The sequence below is a fragment of the Carcharodon carcharias genome, chromosome 6 (assembly GCF_017639515.1).
Source record: "Carcharodon carcharias isolate sCarCar2 chromosome 6, sCarCar2.pri, whole genome shotgun sequence".
Lineage (NCBI taxonomy): Eukaryota > Metazoa > Chordata > Chondrichthyes > Lamniformes > Lamnidae > Carcharodon > Carcharodon carcharias.
In genome coordinates this window covers 187,239,348-187,260,701 of record NC_054472.1, presented here as the reverse complement: position 1 = coordinate 187,260,701, position 21,354 = coordinate 187,239,348, and the positions used below count along the sequence as shown (strand labels likewise).

The window sequence follows — 21,354 nt, the reverse complement described above, 5'->3', positions numbered from 1 at the left end:
GTGTTCCCATTTATCTGCTGCCCTTCTCCTTCTAGATGGTACCGCCTGAGGGGCCTTGGTGAATTCCTGCAGTGCATCTTGTAGATGGTACACACTGCTGCTACTTTATGTGGTGGTGGAGGGAGTGAATTTTTTTTAAAACTATTTGTTCATGAGATATGGGCGTTGCTGGTTAGGCCAGTATTTATCACCCTCCCCTAATTGCCCTCGTTCACAGAGCATTTAAGAGTCAGGCACATTGCTGTGGGCCTGGAGTCACATGTAGGCCAGACCAGGTAAGGACAGCAGATTTCCTTCCCTAACGGACATTAGTGAACCAGATGGGATTTTACAACAATCGACAATGGTTTTGTGGTCATCATCAGACCTTTAATTCCAGGTTTTGTTTTATTGAATTCAAATTTGTGGTGAAATTCGAACCCGGGTCCCCAGAACACTACCTTGGGCCTCTGGGTTACCATTCCAGTGCCAGTACCACTACGCCACTGCCTGTAGTGCCAATCAAGCGGGGCTGCTTTGTCCTGGACAGTGTCAAGCTTCTTGAGTATTGTTGGAGCTGCACTCATCCAGGCAATTGGGGAGTATTCCATCACACTCCTGACTTGTGCCTTCTAAATGGTGGACAGGCTTTGGGGTGTCAGGAAGTGAATTACTTGTCACAGGATTCCAAGCCTCTGACCTGCTGTCATAGCCACAGTATTTATATGGCTAGTCCAGTTCAGCTTCTGATCAGTGGTAACGCCCAGGATGTTGATAGTGGGGGATTCAGTGGTGGTAATGCCATTCAATGTCATGGGACGATGGTTGGATTCTCTCTTGTTGGAGATGGCCACTTGTCAGCCAATGTCTGGCATTTGGACATGGACTGCTTCATTATCTGAGGAGCCGTGAATGGTGCTGAACATTGTGCAATCATCAGCAAACTTCCTCACTTCTGACCTTATGATGGAAGGAAGGTCATTGGTGAAGCAACCGAAGATGGTTGGGCTGAGGGCACTACCATGAGGAACTACTGCAGTGATGTCCTGGAGCTGAGATAACTGACCTCCAACAACCACAACCATCTTCTTTTGTGCTAGGTATGACTCCACCCAGCTGAGTTTTCCCCTTGATTCCCATTGACTCCAGTTTGCTAGGGCTTCTTGATGCCACGCATGGTCGAATGCTGCCTTGATGTCAAGGCAGTCACTCTCACCTCGCCCTGCAGTTCAGTTCTTTTGACCATGTTTGAACCAAGGCTGTAGTGATGTCAGGAGCTAAGTGACCCTAGCGGACCTAAACTGAGCGTCAGTGAGCAGGTTATTGCTAAGCAAGTTCCTCTTGATAGCACTGTTGATGACCCCTTCCATCACTTTACTAATGATCAAGTGTGGACTGATGGTATGGTAAATGGCTGGGTTGGATTTGTCCTTTTTTTTTTACAGGACATACCTGGGCAATTTTACATATTGCTGGGTAGATGCCGGTGTTGTACCTGTACTGGAACAGCTTGGCCAGGGGCGCAGCAGGTTCTGGAGCACAAGTCTTCAGTACTCTTGGCAGAATATTGTCAGGACCTTTGCAGTATCCAGTGTCTTCAGCCGTTTCGTGATATCATGTAGAGTGAATCAAATTGACTGAAGACTGGTACCTGTGATGCTGGGGACCTCCAGAGGAGGCAGAGGTGGATCATCCACTCGGTATTTCTGGCTGAAGATTATTGCAAATGCTTCAGCCTTATCTTTTGCACTGTGCAGGGCTCACCCATCATTGAGGATGGTGTCATTTGTGATGCTGCCTACTCCTCCAGTGAGTTGTTTAATTGTCCACCACCATTCATAAAAGGATGTTGTAGGACTACAGAGCGTAGATATGGTCTGTTGGTTTTGGGATTGCTTAGCTCTGTCTATCATTTGCTGCTTATGCTGTTTGTCATGCAAGTAGTCCTGTGTTATAGCTTCACCAGGTTGACAACTCATTTTTAGGTATGTCTGTTGCTGCTTCTGACATGCGTACCTACATTCTTCATTGAACCAGTATTGATTTCCCTGGCCTGGTGGTAATGGTAGAGTGGGGGATATGCCAGGCCATGAGGTTACAGATTGTGTTTGAGTATAATTCTTTTAATGGCCCATGGTGCCTCATGGTTGTCCAGTCTTGAATTGCTAGACCTGTTGGAAATATATCTCGTTCAGCATGGTGGTAATGCCATATAACACGATGGAGGGTATCCTCAATGTGAAGGCAGGACTATGCGGTGGTCACTCCTATCAATACTGTCTGCGGCAGGTAGCTGGTGAGGATTAGGTCAGCAATGTTGTTCCCTCACCACCTGCCGCAGACCAAGTCCAGCAGCTATGTTCTTTAGGACTCAGCTAGCTCGGTCAGTTGTGGTGCTATTGAGCCACTCTTGGTGATGGACATTGAAGCGGCCCACCCAGAGTACATTCTGCACCCTTGGTGCTTCCTTCAAGTGTTCAACATGCAGTATTGATTCATCAGCTGAGGGGGAATAGTACAAAACTTGGAAGCATTGTAAACTATGGGGAGGAATGGCGTAGTACTTCAGAAAAGCATAGACAATTTGGAATGGGAGGGCAGGTTGCAAATGAAGTTCAATACGGAGAAATGTGAGGTGATATATTTTGTTGGGAAGAGCGGGGAGAAACGATATAAAATGAGTACAGCTCTAAAGGGAGTGCATGGACCTGAGTGTATGTGTCCATAAGTCATTGAAGGTGGCAGGACAGCTTGAGGGAGCAGTTAATAAAACATACGGTATCCTATACTTTATTGATAGGGAAATATAGAATACAAGAGGAAGGAGGTTATGTTGAGCTTGTATAAGACATTAGTTAGACTTCAGTTGGAGTATAGTGTATAGTTCTGCATTTTTGGAAGGATGTGAAGGCATTGGAGAGAACACAGAAGAGGTTTGAGAATGGTTCCAGGGATGAGGAGCTTCAGTTATGAAGACAGATTGGAGAAATTCAGACTTCGTCTCTCTAGGAAAAAAAGGTCCAGAGGAAATTTGATAGAGGTATTCAAAATCATGAGGGATCAGGACAAAGTAGATATGGAGAAACTGTTTGCATTGGTGGAAGAATCAAGAACCAGAGGGCACAGATTTAAAATAATTGGTAGAAGAAGCAAAAACGATGTGAGAAAAAAGCTTTCTCTCTCAGCGAGTGTTTAGGGTCTGGAATGCACTGCCTGAGATCGTAATGGAGGCAGGTTCAATTGAAACATTCATAAGGGACTCAGACTGTTATTTGAAAAGAAACATTGTGCAGGGTTATGGGGGAGAGGGCAGAAGAATGTCCTTTTCACGTGCCATTCAGAGAGCTGGTGCAAACACGGTCCGAATGTCTGCCTCCTGCGCTATAACAATTCTGACATCTGTACCAGTTGTGCTGTAACAGTGCCGCACATTTGCTCTGTGAGTTAACTGTGTGGCAGGAATTATGCGCACCTGGGGAGGGAGCAAACAGTCCTTTGAGTGCTGATCAAAGTCTCTGTTTTTTTTTAAATGTCATATCAGCTTAGTATGTTGAGTTGCTTTTCGATTACCACTTGGACTTCTTTTGCCAGAACTGCAGGGCAAAGTATGTAGGACAGCTGTACAAATGCCACAACACTCACCTTCACCTCCTTCCTAGAAATGTGCAGGAGCTGTCCTGCACAATAATGTGGAGCTAAATGGATCTTCAACTCAATCTCGAGCTTTGAAATTCACTTCACGCCCTGAGTCCAGTTTAAAGAGGCAGAGGGCATGGCTGAAATACGGATTGAGTATTTTGTATCTGCCTTTATCAAGGATGAAGATGCAGCTGCCAAATTCATAGTGAAAGAGAAGGGAGTTGAGACAGGGGTGGGCTAAAAATTGATTAACATATTAGATGGGCTGGCTGTATTTAAAGTTGATAAGTCACCAGGACTTGACGATATGCATCTGAGAATACTGAGGAAAGTAGAAGTGGTAATTGCAGAAGCACTGGCAATAATCATCCGATCCTCTTTAGATATAGAGGTGGTCCCAGAGAGCTAGAGAATTGTAAATTGTTCAAACAAGGGTGTAAAGATAAGTCGAGCAACTCTCGACCAGTTGGTTTAAACATGGCGGTGGGGAGGCTTTTAGAAACTATAATCTGGGAGAAAATTATAGTCACTTGGATAAATATAGATTTAGCTAAGGAAAGCAAACACAGGCTGGGATTTTCTGGCCCCATTGTGGGCAGGACCCGCCACATGCGAGGCGGCGCCCCAGCCAGAAGTCCATCGCCTTGCAGCGGGACCAGAATATCCCGGCGGTGGGCGGGTGCAGAAAACCCCGCCCATAGATTTGTGACAGGCAAATTGCTTTTAACTAGTTTTTTTGAGGCAACAAAGAGGATCGATGAGGGTAATGCTGTCGATGCGATGCACATGGATTTCAAAAGACATTCGGTAAAAATCTACCACTTCTTTCAGAATTCTGATATACTGCTGTCCTAATAATTCATCTGTTGCTCAGCAGACTTCAGCCTCACGCAGGCTTCAACCTCTCATCGTGCAAACAGTGCTGCATGTGACGAGACACTTAGAAATCCTCTGCTCTTAAGCTGAGAGGTTTTTTTCTGGAATCATTTTTTAAATAGCCAAACCAAGCCAAAGGAAAGCGGTGGCCTGTTGATATTGTCACTGGGCTAGTATCCCAGATACACAGGGTAATGTACCATCGGCAGAAGGTGAAATTTGAATTCAAAAATCTGGAATTAAAAGTCTGATGATGACGACCATGAAACCATTGTTGATTGTCGTAAAAACACACCTGGGAAGGAAATCTGCCACCCTTACCTGGTCAGGTCTGCATGTGAGTCCAGACCCACAACAATGTGCTTGACTCTTAAATGCCCCCTGGAATGGCCTAGCAAGCCGCGCAGCTAGGGATGTCCACATCCCATGAATGAATAAAAAAACACACCTGAAAATTGAGCAATCACCGAAGAGTATAATAACAGGTAGGCCATTTAGCTCCTCATGCCTGCTCTGGCACTCTCCCTCATCTCCACCTTGCTCCACTATGCCCTTATGCTTCAGATTCCTTAGCTGACAACAGAGGAAAATGACCACCACCTGTGGAATGGTGTGCACCATCCTGATGCTCAGTGGCTACAGCCGCTCAGCAAGGGGCACCAGCACGGAACAACGGCCCACAACAAGGCCTCACATGTGGAACTTGGAGCAGAAACCGGCCTCTCGTGGAGTTGGTCTCTTCAGCCTTCAGCAAAAGTGCGCCACGCACCCGACGGATTTCAGTTGCTACTTGTCCATCTATGCAGCTGGAGGCATGCCGAGAACAAAAAAAAAATACCTACCGGCCCCTGTGGTGAAGCGACTCAACCGTGGAGCATCCACAGCTCCCTGCGGTAGCAAATGCCAAAGGAATTTCTCCTCTTGTACATCCTAAATGGTTGGCCCCTTTTCATGAGACTTTGACCCCAGTTCTTTACTCTCCAGTCAGCTTGCCCAAAAGGGATGCTTCAAGGCCTAAGGCATGCAGTGATAGATTTTGTTAAAACTGTTGCTTCAAAAAGTAATAGGCATGGGCACGTGGATGACCAACCACTTCTGTTTACTTTTGCAGCTTTAATGACTAGAGTTAGGAATCTAATTTTGGATGGGCCTTATTTCTACATTTTTTTTTGTGCCTGTTCTTTATTCCCAAATGCAATGTGTGAAAGAGACAGGTTGGGACTTGGCTGTTGGTAAAAATTTCCTCGCAGCTCTCATTAAATTTACGAAAACATGTGCTTAGTTTGTGTTTTGTGCCATACAGTCATTCCCTATTCTGATGTGCAGTCTGCTCCGTCCGGATGGTGTCCCATCCAGACAGTGTCCTGGCCTGGTTTGCTGTACCTTAGTCGGAGAGTCCCATGGGCTCTGTGGCTTATTACAGGCTCCTGCTCGCTGCTGCAATGCTGGAACTTCATTGTCTTTGCTCAGTCTGAATCAGAAATGCATCTGTAGTTTTTCTCCTCTTCACCCTTGAGGCTTTCTGTCTGGTGGGTACAAAGCGATTCAATTAGTTTTGAATAAAAATAACTGCAGAGTAACTTGGAAGAGCTACTGTCACTAGCCTTTTTAGAATTCTGCTGCAAACAGCTCCTCATTAAATTCTCCCATTTCTTTTTGAATGTTTCTCTTTCTGGCTTTCAAACAAAAAAATACAGTTGTTTTTTATGTAAAGGGTATGTGCTGAAGGCTACCAAGAGCTGGTGAGAACTGGTGTGGGGGAGTATAACCCAGCACACTGAGCAACCTGAGTAACACCAGTGGAGGGAGACAAATGGACCAATTTCTCTAAGTGTACACTTGCCACAAAATCTTTGGAGCAGCCATTGGAAACTCCAAACAAATTTCTCCACTATCATCCCTTCGTTGACTTCAGTTATCCCCAGGAGTGGCAGTTATTCCAGCCGCCGCCAGGAGCTGATGGACTATGCCCTCGGATTCTAAAAAAGGCAGCTGACAGGGGAGATGGTGGCGTAGTTGTATTGTCGCTGGAATAGTAATCCAGAGACCCAGGGTAATGCTCTGGGGAACCCGGGTTTGAATCCCACCACAGCAGATGATGGAACTTGAATTCAATAAAAATCTGGAATTAAAAGTCTAATGATGACCATGAAACCATTCTTAACTGTCACAAAAAACAATCTAGTTCATTTATTTCCACAGAGCTTGACTGTTAATTGTTGACTCTTAACTCTTATCCTCAAATGGCCTAGCAAGAAACTCAGTTGTATCAATCCACTAAAAAGCCTAAAAGGAATGGACTGGCATCAACCTAAGCACCAGAAATGGCAATGGCAAACCCAGACCCTTCCAACCCTGCAAAGTCCTCATCTAGGGGCTAGTACCAAAATTGGGAGAACTGTCTCACTGACTAGTCAAACAACAGCCTGACAGTCATACTCACGGAACCGTACCTTCCAGACAATGTTCCAGGCACCGCTATCGCTGGGAGGACAGACCCAGCAAAGGTGCCGACACACTGGTGTACAGTCAGGAGGGAGTTGCCCTGGGAGTCTTCAACATAGATTCTGGAGTCTATGAAGCCACATGACATCAGGAACCATGTACTGCCCTCACCCACCAATGAATCAGTGCTCTTCCATGTTGAACACCACTTGGAGAAAGCACTTGAGGGTGGCAAGGCATAGTATGTACTCTGGGTGGGGTACTTCAATGTCCATCACCAAGAGCGGCTCAGTAGTACCACTATAGACCAAGCTGGCCGAGTCCTAAAGGACATAGCTGCTAGACTGGGTCTGCAGCAGGTGGTGAGGGAACCAACAAGAGGGAGAAACATATTTGACCTCATCCTCACCAACCTATCTGCTGCAGATGCATCTGTCCATGACAGTATCGGTAGGAGTGACCACCGTACAGTTGTAGATTTCTGCTCCGGAACTTTATGTGCCCTGAGTCAAGCTGTTCCAGTACAGCTATAACACTGGCATTTACTCAACAATGTGGACAATTGCCCAGGTATGTCCTGTACACAAAAAGCAGGACAAATCCAATCCAGCCAATTACCACCCCATCAGTCTACTCTCAATCATCAGTAAAGTAATGGAAGGGGCCATCGACCCCTATTAAGCGGCACTTGCTTAGCAATAACCTGCTCACTGACTGCCAGCTTGGGTTCCGCCAGGGTCACTCAGCTCCTGACCTCAATACAGCCTTGGTTCAAACATGGACAAAAGAGGTGAGATGAGAGTGACTGCCTTTGACATCAAGGCAGCATTTGACCGAGTGTGGCATCAAGGAGCCCGAGCAAAACTGGAGTCAATAGGAATTGGGTGGCGGGGGTGGGATTGTGAGGAACGCTCCGCTGGTTGGAATCATACATAGTAGGAAGGAAGGTGGTTGTGGTTGTTGGAAGTAAGTTATCTCAGTTCCAGGACATCACTCCAGGAGCTCCTCAGGGTAGCGTCCTAGGCCCAACCATCTCCAGCTGCTTCATCAATGACCGACCTTCCATCATGAGGTCAGAAGTAGGGATGTTCGCTGATGATTGCACAACGTTCAGCACCATTCGTGACTCCTCAGATACTGAAGCAATCCATGTCCAAATACAGCAAGACTTGGATGTTATCCAGGCTTAGGCTAAGTTGTGAGTAACATTCAGGCCACACAAGTGTCAGGCAATGGCCATCTCCAACAAGAGAGAATCTAACCATCGCCCCTTAACATTCAAGGACATTATCATTGCTGAATCCCCTACTATCATCATTCTGGGAGGCTACCATTGAGCAGAAACTGAACTGGACTAGCCATATATCGGAATCCGGTGGTGACTCACCACCTGACTGCCCAAAGCCTGTCCACCATCTACAAGGCACAAGTCAGGAGTGTGATGGAATGCTCTCACTCGCCTGGATGAGTACAGCTCCAACAACATTCAAGAAGCTTGGCACCATCCAGGACAAAGCAGCCTGCTTGATTGGCACTCCATCCACAAACATTCACTCCCTCCACCGCTGGTGCACAGTGGTATCAGTGTGTACCATCTCCAAGATGCATTGCAGGAGTGCACCCAGGATCCTTCGACAGCACCTTCAAAACCCACAACCGCTACCATCTGGAAGGATAAGGCCACCAGACACATGGGAACACCACCACCTGGAATTTCTCCTCCAAGCCACTCACCATCCTGACTTGGAAATATATCTCCGTTTCTTCCCTGTCGCTGGGTCAAAATCCTGGAACACCCTCCCTAACAGTACTGTGGGTGTACCTACACTACATGGACTGCAGCGGCTCAAGAAGGCAGCTCCCCATCACTTTCTCGAGGGCAGTTAGTGATGGACAATAAATGCTGGCCTATCCAGCGATGCCCACATCTCATGAATTAATTTTTTAAGAAGCTGCAGAGATAGTGGATGTACTGATTGTGGTTTTCCTAAATTCCCAAGATTCTAGAACAGTCCCAGCGGATTGGATGTTAGCAAATGTAAAACTGCTGTTCGAGAAAGGAGGGAGAGAGAAAACCGGGAACGATAGGCCAGTCAGCCTGACATTAGCATTTAACAGTCTCAGTGGAAAACTTCCTATATACTTTTCCCACCTTTTGCGCTTATACCCAGCAACTTTCACAAGATTGTGGGCCAGTTTGTAAACTTTCTCTATACCGTAGAAGGAGCCCATTCGGCCCCTGATGCCTGTGCGAGTTCTCCAAAAGAGAGATCCAATTAATGTCAATCCCACAAACACTAACAGTGCAGTAGTTCACTGTTTATACTTCTACACTTGATTGCTCTCCTGGTCTAGAGAGAACATTTTGAGTGTTGCTGGGTATGTAATGGGCAATATTTCTGATTTGTTTCCTATAGTGCTTTGGTAATAGTCCCCGCAGCTTGAGATAATATCAAGCAGTCTAATGGTCTTACTAGGTAATGTTACTGTGCGCAATACAACTTGCATCTTTCCTTTAAAATGAAAGATTTCAGGTTCTTGTGTCTGGAATGAGCCAAAGGTTCCAATTGGGACACCAGAACCAAAATGTAGTTAATGTTTCGAGTCCAGTATAACTCTTCTTTGAAACCACTTCTGAGTTCTGAAGAAGAGTCATATTGGATTCACCATTAACCCTGTTTCCCTCTCCATAGATGCTGTCAGACCTGCTGAGTTTTTCAGCTCTTTTTGTTTTTGTTTGATTTTTAGCATCTGCAGTATTTTTGCTTTTAGTTCCAAAGTAATTGTCTAGTTGTATGGGTCAGCTCCAGCTCAGTGGGTCGTTCTCTCAACTCTCCAGCCGTAAGCTTGTGGGCTCAAGTTCCACTTCAGAGACTTACTAAAGCCTAGCGTCTAACCTGGCACTCTACTGTGCTGGAGGACTTGTACTGTCGGGGGTGTTGCCTTTTGGATGAGATTGAACTGAGGCCCTGTCTGCCCTGTCAGGTGGATGCTAAATATTCTGCAGCACGAGTGAAGAGCAGGGGAGGTCCTCCCAGTGCCCTGGCCAATATTTATCCCTCGATAAACGTCACTGCAACAAACTATCTGGCCATTATCTCGGTACTGTTAGTGAAGCCTTATGCACAAATTGGCTGCTGTGTTTCCTACATTACAACAGCGACTAGATTTCAAAAGTACTTCATTAGCTGTAAAGTGATTTGGGATCTCCTGCTATTGGTGGTAAATGTTATACATGTTTAAAATGCATGTCCTTCGGATAAGAAAGCCTATACACCAGTACAACTCCCCATAACAGAAATAAAACCCTTTAAAAATATGTTTCCCACTTCTCTTTGGAACATACTTTTACCCATAAGACCAAGCAATCTGAGAATATCCTTTCCCATATTTATCTTCTCTAATGAATTCCAGAAAGGATGGATGTAACGTGATTGTAGCAGAAGAGTGTAGATTGAGCTCATTAAGACAAAGGTAGCTCGCCACCAAATGAAGTAGTTGAGGTGAATAGCATAGATTTGTTTGTGGGAATGCGAGATAAACTCGTGAGGGAGAAAGGAATAAAAACAGAAAATGCTGGAAATGCTCAGGTCCCGCAGCATCTGTGGAGAGAGAGACTTGGTGTTTCAGGTCAACGACCTTTCATCAGGGCCGAAACTGGAAAAAGGTAACGTTGGTGGGTTGGGATGAGGTGGTGTATGAGGATGCTGATGGGAAGCATAAACACCTGGCATGGGACAGTTGGGCCACTGGACCTAACTCTGTGCTGTTAACATTTAGTGTATCAAGGTAAGTTCTCAATTACACCTTCAAAAATTATGTGGGCACGAAACACAACACACAAATAGAAGTAGGCATAGACCACATGGCCCATTGAGCCTGCTCTGCCATTCAAGATCTTCATGGCTGACCTTGGGCTTCAACTCCACTTTGCCACCCCCTCACCATCTCCCTTGTTTCCCCAGAGGTAGAATTGAAACTCGGGCTTTGTGGTGCATGTACACCCAAAGTGCTGTTAGGAAAGGAGTTCCAGGATCCCTACCTCTGAGCTCGAAGCTCTGGGTTTGAGAACCACCCTAGGACTTGATGGCCAAGGGAGGTGCATTCGTAACATAGCCAAACAGGTTGAGTGTCAACCTGCAAACCCTCCCAACATCTTGCAGGCAGCAAGAATGGGAGAGATTCCTGGTCAGGCATGTGTTGGAATGAAAATTAGAGCCTCTACCATCACAATCCATAACTCTCAACTTTACATGTGTGTTGTAGTCTGTTGCCATAGCAACTGTGATTCCTTGGGGAGCTGTTGGCTGGACAGCTGGTGTGGATCAGATTGGTGCCAACAGCATGGGATTTGATCCTTGTTCTAGCTGGACCTACCTTCGGGCAGAGGACCCTAAAATACTCGAACAACCTTGTGTCAAAATGGAGCAGGTGTAATTACTGCTGCTCAGCTTTTCCTCACATTGAATACATACACTAAACTTCCCTTTTGGCACTTGCGGGGGGATGGGGGAATAGCCTCTTGTTTATGGTGCAGGAGATTTAATTTTAACTCTTAAAATTATTTTGTTTGGAGAGTGCAAAATGATATAGGTAAGCTTTAAAAGAAAGAAATGATTGTAATAAAGGGAGGTTGAAGGGTTGGAAGATGATCTGTATTGTGTAATAGTGGAATCTCAGAACCGTGGGGCAGTGCAGTACAGATGTCAGCCATTTAGCCAGTTGTGTCTGTGTTGGCTCTTTGAAAGAACTACCCACTTGAGTCTGGCACCAAACACATTCTCCCCCCCCCCTCCCCCCCATGTTGGCGCTCTCTATAGGGAAGGAAAATTGGAGAGAGTCATCAGCTGGTTGCTCTTGTAGTTTGTTGAAGAGTAGAAATGTGTTGAAGGGCAGCAATGCAGTAACTGGGTAGTTATAATAATGTTAGTATAACCCAGAGGCAGTAAAGTTCAGATCTTGCCATGGCAAATGTGAAGCTGAATCCAATAAATCTGCCCATTTGTGGACCAATTCAAGTAAATGACCAGGAAGTTGCTGTTTTGTCATCAAGAACCTAACTAGTTCACTGTGTCCCATCTCCATCAGGCCAGGTTCTGGCAAATCCAAATTATCTATATGGTTGACTCTCAATGGTCTTGTGACAATTCTGGACAGTCAACAAATACTCCCTGTAATGACAGAAACTGGGTACTAGCTACCTGCTCTCCGAAAAGAAAAGGTCTTGCGACTTTCACAATCTCAGCATGTAAAGCAATTTGCAGCCAAGTAAGTATTATTTTAAGTGTAATTGCTGTTGTAATGCAAGAAACCTGACAGCCAATTTGCACACAGCAAGATCCCAAAAACAGCAATGTGATCATAGCCAGATCATTTTTTTTGATTGAGGGATAAATTGAACAAGAATAATTCCCTGCTCCTCTTTGAAATAATGACCATGGGATCTTTTACATTCCCCCACGAATAAATGGGGCCTCCTATTTAATATCTCATTCGAAATATCTCATCCATACAATAGTGTAGCATTCCCTCAAGAGGTACATGCCCTCTGAGCCCAGTTGAGGTAAAGATATTGTGTAACACTGCCTTCGAAGGCAGGGGGTTCTCCTTTGAACAGGGAAGATATTCAGAGTGACAGAGGGGTTTTGATAAAGTTAATGAGGTGAAACCATTTTAGGTGACAGGTGGGTCAGTAACCAGAGGACACATTTAAGGTAATAGGCAAAGGAAGCAAAGGGGAGATGAGTTTTTTTACATAACAAGTTACGATCTGAAAAGCAAGGCCTGAAAGTATAGCGGAAAGAGATTCAATCATAACTTTCAAAAGGAAATTCTGTAAATACTTGAAGGGGAAAATTTTTCAGGGCTATGGGGAAAGAACAGGAGGAGTGGGACGAATTGAAAAGTTCTTTCAAGGAGGCGGCACAGATGCAATGAGTTTGAAAGAATGAGAAGGTGGCCAACGATCCCACTTTCCACGTAGCCTTGAAGCCCTGTATTGTGACCGTTCCCAAAATGGAATTGTCCCTAATGTTATTGGAAATTATTTGTTTTAATGTGTCTTTGTGTGTCTTAATTGGATTAAAGCCAGCTAGTATGGGTGCTTTTATGTACAGTAGCTTTGAGATGTAAAGGTAGAGGTATATTTGCATTTTGTTGAATATAGCATTCAAGAGTGGGAGTGAAATCTTGCACCTAGCTAGGAGACACCAAGCAATGTTTATATTACTAGTAAAATCGAGACTATGAAAGGGTTTATTTTGTTAGAGGTGGAGTTCAAAGGGCCTGATGATACAATGAGAATTTATGTTCAAAGAGAAGTGATGCGCATAACAGAGAAGGGAGTTTTTGTGTGTGCAGGGCAAAGGCATGTAACATCAAAGCAGTAGTAAGCCTACAACTGCCTGCAAAGGCACCAAAGTGAAAGGAACCTCATTTTGAATTTGTAAGGTGAAAATGTTTTGTTTGGTATCTGGTTAAATCTGTGGGTTGCTGTTGCCTTAATGGAGATTAGTTTGGGAGTTTGTTAAAAGCTATCATCGTAGTAATTTGTAGCCATACCTATATGGTTAACTTGTGTAAATTCAATAAATGTCTCATGTAGTTGGATATAAAAACCTCTAGAGACCTGGTGGTCTTATTCCTGAATTTAAAGCTGCATCTCAATTGAAAATATAGGTATGATAGTTGTTTCAAGTTTCCCTCTGGAATTTTAAATAACAGCCTTTGCCAACTGCTGTGTCATAACAATATATGCATGTGTGTACATACATATTGATATATGTGTATATAAGATAAGAAGCACAGTTACCAGCTAAAGGTATGTTGCATCTGCAGTATTCAGCTCAGAATGTCAGGTATCCAAAAATGTGTGGTATAAGATGAAAAGAATAGGCATTTTTGGAGTTGCTTTGCACCCAGCTATTAACTCTTTAATGGTTCCCAGCAGTGTTCAGAATTGTACCTACCTGTTTATCAGGTAGTTGCAACAATGAAGTACATATATGCTACAAAAATTATTTACTTAATTTGGCATGAAATTATCAGTTGCTTGTTGTGGAGAATGTTGAAATCCAACGATGTTTCCTTTCAATCCTGAGATCCACTTGATGGCTTTTTTCAATGAAATTACATTTCATGGGTTTCTTTCATTGTCTGGAACAGATGACATTTTCTAATGAGGAATTGGTTCTAATATTTTGGAAAATGAATGGGATTGCTGGCATCCTGTTCCTGAAATTTTGTGAAAATTAAATGGGAATGCATTTATTCTTGCCATGTATCCATAGATGTATATATTAAACTCATTGGTACAGTCAGCCTATTAACTTGGGGACCATTTTGTTTTTAATTGAAAGGATTTTGACAAATTTACCAGAGAAATCTGGTTCCAAAGACTGCATTCAGGAAACATTAAGGGGGAAAGAAATATGAAGGTGACAGAGGGAGTTTGAATGTTGAAAATTTGATTTAATTTTTCATTCTACTTTTCGTGTCTTTCAATCACCACCAGAGTCGGGCCAAGCACGAAGACCCAGAACAACTTAGGTTAAAACAAAGAGCCAAAGAGGTGAGCCGAGTGTGATTTACCTCTTTGCTTGTTTCATTTGTTTTCTCTGTTGCTTGTTTTTTGCGACTGGAGGGTTGTTTTTTTTTCTTTTGGCAGCAGCCTCCTGGTATTTAGGTCAGGATTTGTGTAGTCGTTGCATGCCATTTTCTGTGCGGAGCCTGGGGCAAGGACAGGAACCGCTGAAGGCAAGGGCAACACATCAAACAAGGTCATTGTGCGGGAGGAGGGGCTGGGTGTTCCTTCAGTTTCTCTTCTTTTTTAAAAAAAAAGTTATCTGAAGAATTCCAGCTGTACATTCGATAATTGAGAACTGAATGCAATTCTTGCATTAAAGTTCAGGATTTGTTATTTGGGAATATCACAATGGGTTACATATTTTAGGATAAATGCTCATTTTGTAAATCTGTTACTGCTTATAATTCCTCTGCTCAGAGGTGGAACTAGGATTTAGTTGTAAATGGAAAGTGCCTCTGGCTTTTAATTTTCTAAACCCAGCAGTTTTTTTTTTTCTGTACTGTGATGGAGCCCTTGTTTCACACAGTTCATGTTTAGCTCCAGGGTTTTTTTTTATTTTATAGCTTAGACTGGTTTAAGCTTTTCCTCCCAGAGGGTCCAGCACAGCAACTGTAGAAACCAACAAATAAGTTCATTTATGTCTGCTGCTTCTGCCGCCTTGCAGTAGCTCACTTTTACATTTTCCCAATATCCATTTCCTGACTCTTGTTGCCCGGGAGGAAAACCTCCACTAATTGGACCCTATTTTAATTGAGCCTTAATATTGGAGCTCACTAGTGCTCGCCCCTGGCAGTTGGGGAATGGAAGCAAATGAAAGTGCCCGATGTTCGTGCTGTGTGTGAAATTTTTCACTTGACCTACAGATTCTTTTCCCTGCTGAATAAATCATCGAGCCTGTTCGCATTTCGTGATTAAAGATTTGACGACAGATGCTAATAAAGACAATGCTAGTGTTTGATGAAGGCTGTGGAGCTGAAGGAATTAGTTTCCATGGACACCCCCTCCCCAGTAGTTCCCCCCACCTCCCCCCAGCTACTACAACAACTGTGTCTTAAACTAATACTTTTTTGAAGTAGCTGTCTGTGTTAACATTCTCCATGTGAAAATGGAACCTGGTGGACAGAAAGCTTTTTCACTGATTTGTTATTCATTATCAGGACAGACTTAACCAAGGGCTGCTTGCCATGCCTACCCTGCTATTCGGGTCTCTTGCCTGTTTATTGCTTGTGCAACCCTGCTATTTCAGAACTGTCTGGGAAGCTTTGTTCCAAAATTTATTTTGTCACTGGCTGTTAACAAGTTTCCTTCTGAATCTTATGACCCCCGCAACCTGATAATTCAGCAGTCTAATGATAAACAGGAGCCATCTGCTGTATCGCTGTGTGTGTCGGTCATTTGTTCTACCCACTCTGCCTTACCCCACCCCTACAAGGGAGTAGTTACCTTAGACGTGGTGGCACAGTTCACATTCAAGACTTTGCAGTTTGTTCTGTGTGGTTTGTGTTATACCTCTGATACAGCACGCACGACCACTTCAAATAAGCCTTCAACGCAGTGGCAATATGCATGTATACCTTCTGCCATGTGCTAGATTTTTGCTTGATAACTCCTAGCATGCCTAAGCTAATATTTCTAAGTGCAAAATTACTCCAAATGGCAGTGTAAATTGAATGTGAATCAGATGTGTGTCAAGCTGTGTGCAAATTCTAAATAGCCAGGTGCTGAAGGATAGAACTGGAGCCTAATCTTTACACACTTGAGGCTTTTATTTACAGAGATACACAGATTACAAGCTTGCACCTCCAAACCCAAAAACCACAGTTTCAGTCTGCTCCTATATATAGGAGCACAAGTGGATCCCCAGTTAATGCCCTGCACCTGTATACATTTAACACTTGAGTCCTTCAGGGTGGTGTTACGATGTATATTGACGGTCCAAATTTGGGTGGAAGTGCTCCTGTTAAGGATTCATTCTGTCTTCAATTGTGATTCTACTTTGACCTATAGAAATCTTCTCCACTCTGATTAGGACTTCACAAAAAAGTGGCCAGATTATCTTCCCGTATACTTTAGTATTGTGTCCCCTTGTTCTCAAAGGGCTGATTTACTTTACGGTTGTGGTTGGAAGTGGCCCACAGCTCGGAGGTTGGATTTCCCTGTCACAGTGTGTCACCCAGTGCTGTTAATGAGAAGAGCCTGCAGGCTCAACCAAGCCTGTCATCTCGTCCCCCTCCAGAGTAACTACATAACTATCGGGAAAGATTGCGAAGACTGGGGCTTTTTTCTCTCGTAAAGAGAGTTGGCCTAATCTAGGCCTTTAAAATTACCAAGGGAGCTCAGTTGATGTAGCGAAGAAGTTTTTACTTCCCTGGGTGCCTAAATATAAGACAATAACTAATAAACCAAATAGAGAAATTCAGGAAAAAACTTATTCACCCAGAGTGTGGTGAAAATGTGGCACAGAGTGAGTAGTTGAGGCGAATAGCATAGATGCATTTAAGGGGAAGCTAGGTAAGAACGTAAGGAAGAAAGGAATAGCGGACATGTTGATAGGATTCGATGTGAAGTAAGATGGGAGGAGGCTTGTGTGGGCGATTAATTAATTGACCTGTTGGGCTGAATAGCCTATTTTTGTGCTGTAAATTTTATGTAGCTTTGGAAATAAAAATGTGACCTTGCTTTTGAACAGATGCAACAATTGGAACTTGCACAGTTGCAGCAGCGGGAAGCAAATCTCGCGGCACTGGCTGCCATCGGACCAAGAAAAAGGAAAACGCCCGACTCACCCGGTCTCCGAACGGGAAACGAGGTATTGCAATTTCTCTCCTCCCTTCTTGTCCCGACCCGCCAAGGAGTTAAGGAGGGCTTTTCCACATTTGCCCTCACCTTTCTGTCCTCGATTCTGATGTCAGTCACTGTGTTGTCGAGGGCCAGTGAGAGCTTTGTCCATCTTGAAATTTAGTGTCAGCATTGGCTTAGCTGTAGCAGCTCGCCTCTTGAGTCGCAAAGTTCAGGGTTCAAGCCCCACCCCAGGGCTCGAGCACAGAAATCAAGACTGATACTCCAGTGCATTACTAAGGGAGTGCTGCACTGTTGGAGGTGCTGTCTTGAATATGATGTTAAACCAAGGCCCTACCTGCCTACTTGGGTGGACTTAAAAGATCCCATGGTGTCTGGAGTGGAATTTGAACCCGTAATCATCTGTCTTGGAGGTGGGATTGCTAGCCACTGGGCCACTACTGCCTGTGCGAATTGCTGTACCTCAATGTATTGATTTTGAACCCCTGCTCCTCCTTTGCAAGTCATGTATCCCTGGTGCTCTGCTGCTTCCAGTCCAGTTATCTGTGCCAGTTATTTGTTGACAGTGGTCTGTTATACACAAGCTTGCCTGGCCTTCGGTGTGCATGTTGGCTTGGGGGAGGATGCTGCCTTGCCACTGAATTTGGAGGATCTTGGGGGAGGACTTTCTAGCGGTATATAAGATTATGGCAGGTTTAGGGTAAGGTAGAGAAAGAAAAGCTGTTCCCATTAGCTGCTGGTACAAGGGCTAGGGGACACAGATTTAAGATTTTGGACAAGAGATGCAGGGGGCTATGTGGGAGGGGACTTTTTTTACACAACAAGTGGTAATGATCTGGGAGGCAGGGGCTAGGAGGATGGTGGAAGCAGAGATGATCAATGATTTTGAAAGGAAATTGAATGGGCACTTAAAGGAAATAAACTTGCAAGGCTATGGGGGTGGGGGTGGGGGTGTGACGGCAGGGATGGGACTGAATGGATTGCTCTACAGAGAGCCTGCATGGACACAATGGGCAGAATGGCCTCCTGTGTTTAATGACTCTATGACTGCAACTCCTTGATGGTTGAAGGACCTTTCTTAAAATCCTTGAATTTGCCACATCTCTTCCCATCTTTAGAAGCCTCAGGGCTTATCACTTTGCCTCCCCTGACACTTCTAATGTTCCTGTTGGCTATATTTCCTCCTCCCCCTCCATTCCTTCTGGAGTGCAGTTGGGACACTTTGCTACATTAATGATGCTTTAGTAGGGTATGGTACACCCTACCAACTCCTACCTCTTCCCCCGGCTGAAATCAACTAACTTGGCAAAAACCAGGGATTGAACCTTTGACTTAAAAAAAGTACTAACTTCTTGATTTGTAGGTCTCACTAAATGACCCTTGGCATAAATTTGCTGAGCCTAAACTGCTTCACGTGCTCAAATTGGATCAAAATCAGAGCTGTTAAACTGTTGGGCTTTGGGTGGCATTTATAAACTGCTTGATTCCTCAATTCCAGTGTTGTAATGCTCTCAGGAAGGAGAAGAATAATCCTTTTCTGAAATAAGAATGACAAAAAAGGCATTTCAGGAATGTTTATCTTGGATTACATTGGTTGATATTTTAAACATGTTGCAGAGATTTTTGATGTGAATATATCTGGTTGACCCCTGAATATTTTAAGTGCTTCAAAGCCAATTTTCCTTTTTTTTTTGCTGTGTCTGCTATTAGTTGAGAGAAGTGTTCCTTTCTCCTTGTGAATATTTTAACTACCCGGTGTTTGATAAACGTTATTGCTGAGCCAATCTGAAGCAGACCGATATCTCTTGAAATGGCACAGTGAAACCCTGAAGAATATTTTAAATTTGGTCTAAAAACAATTGATCTTAAATGAGATTTGAAGGATGAACATGTAGGGATGAAGAGAAGCTGCATGCGCACGATAGCAATCTTTTTCATTTTCTGTCGTCTTTTGTTCCCTCTAATTTCTTTTTAAAGTCTGTGGTCCATTTCACGTTCCACAATTTCTAATTTATTTTCTTTGCACGGCATTTTTCTAAAAATAACTAAACAATTCTTTTGTGTTCCTTTTTTAGACTTGCCTTGGCGCTCGCATTGCAGTTGTATTTTTGTGAAAAGTTTGACCTGATTTTTCTTTTAAGATGATATTTAATGCCTTTGGTTCCTTACTTGCTGAAGTTGCTTAAATATCCACTGAGCTGAATTTTGATTTAAATTCGCCACATGGACTGCGGTATATTTGATGCCAGCCTCTTCTCCGCATTAAGCTTGGAACGGAAGAAGGCCATTCAGCCTGTTCTTCCACCAAGCAAGGACATTCGCCCCATCAGGGGTAGTACCCAATTTAATGGCACCTGCCAAGGAAAGGCTCTGCAGTTTCACCTTGTTTCCAGAAGTAGCTGGTAATCGTCCTCCTTCCCTCAGTGCTTTCAAGTAAGCAGGAGAAAGTTGAGGGTACAGAAAGGGTACTCAGTAGAAGTGGTGATGAAGAGGAGCTGGGTGTCATCGCTGAAAATTAACATTCTTTCGGAGGACACCACCAAGTGACAGAATGTAGATGAGAAATAACACGGAGCCAAGGATGGATCCTTGGAGACACAACAGAGGTAACGGCGCAGGAGCAGGAAGAGAAGCCATTGCAAGTGATATTCTGGCTACGATTAGATAAATAGAATGGAACCGCACTGAGAGCAGTCCCTCCCAGCTTGTCAACATTGGAGGGGTGGGGGAAGGCGTTGGAGGAGGCTGATACGTTCGACCGTGTCAAAGGCTGCAGACAGGTTGAGAAAATGAGGATAGGTTTGCCTTTGCCACTGCCACACAGGATGTTTTTTAATCCATACACACAAGTCTCAGCTGTTTTTAAAGAAAAAAATGGGAATGTGTAATGTCCCAAAACTGACCCTGATGGAACAGTGTCACTGCAAACCACCTCCAGGTCTAAAAATCCTTGCAACCCGTCCCTTTTTTATCCTGTTTCTGATATTCCTAGAGGTTTTATTGCGTGGCCCTCCAGCTGCCTGACCTAAGCAAACTGCCGGCTTCCCTCTCACCCACCCCACCAACATCCTATCTCCAATATTTTTACGGCTAATAAACAAAAGCTTTCAAAGAACATAGACAAAAACACTTATTAACGTCCAATTATTTTCTTCTGCCTGTAGCATTGCCCAGGAGATTAATATTTAATTCCTGAAGACTCCAGGCTAATTCTGGCCCATCCTGTTCACCCATCATCCCTGTGCTCGCTGACCTACATTGGTTCCGAGTTAAACAATGCCTTGATTTAAAAAAAATAATAATTTTTTTCAAATCCCTGCAGGTCTTCACTCCCTCCCCATTTCTGTAACCTCTGCCAGCCCTACAACACTCCGATCTCTGCGCTTGTCCAATTCTGGCCTCTTGCACCTCTGATTCTTGATGCTCCACCATTGGCAGTTGTACCTTCAGCTGCCTGGGTCCTAAGCTCTGCTGTTCCCTCTTTAAACCTCATTGCCTCTCTAGCCCTCTCTCTCTCTCTCTTTCTTAAGGCACACCTTATACCTTACCTCCATGACCTAGCTAGCCACATAAGGAGATATTAGCTGTCAATTTTAGTTTGCTCCAGTCAAGGACCTTGGGACTTTTTATCAATGTTAGAAGTGCTATAAAAATGCAAGTTATTGGCAGCAACCCTTCGCGTTCGATGTCATCTTTAGCATGACATCCTGCATTCATCAATTTGGGAGCTATCCTATTCCATAGGTTATTTAGTCATCTCTCTCATACGTCCTTCGGTCCTGTTAGTAACCAGGTATTTGTCCAATTTTCTCTTTTTTAATTATGAAGGAGTTAATCGCTAAAGCACTAACTGCTTTTGCTGGGAGTCTGTTCCACATATCTACTGCTCTGTGGGAAAAATCTTTAGTCTTGCCTGAGGCTGACTAATTTTATATTCGTCCTCTAGTTCTGCGCTCACAGTCCAAATTAAATAACCTGCTTACATCTACATTATCTGTGCCTCTCAGCATTTAAAAGACCTAGATCAACCC

General features: G+C 44.1%; 1 protein-coding gene across 1 annotated transcript in view; it reads left to right on the top strand.

The window, feature by feature from the left end:
• The window catches only part of LOC121278865 (transcription initiation factor TFIID subunit 4-like), a 164,133-nt gene that overhangs the window by 102,007 nt on the left and 40,772 nt on the right, over nt 1-21,354 (top strand). Inside the window, exons 13-14 of the mRNA XM_041189322.1 lie at nt 14,453-14,509; nt 17,214-17,333. Coding sequence (XP_041045256.1) covers nt 14,453-14,509; nt 17,214-17,333 — 177 coding nt within the window. The remainder of the gene's footprint in view (nt 1-14,452; nt 14,510-17,213; nt 17,334-21,354) is intronic.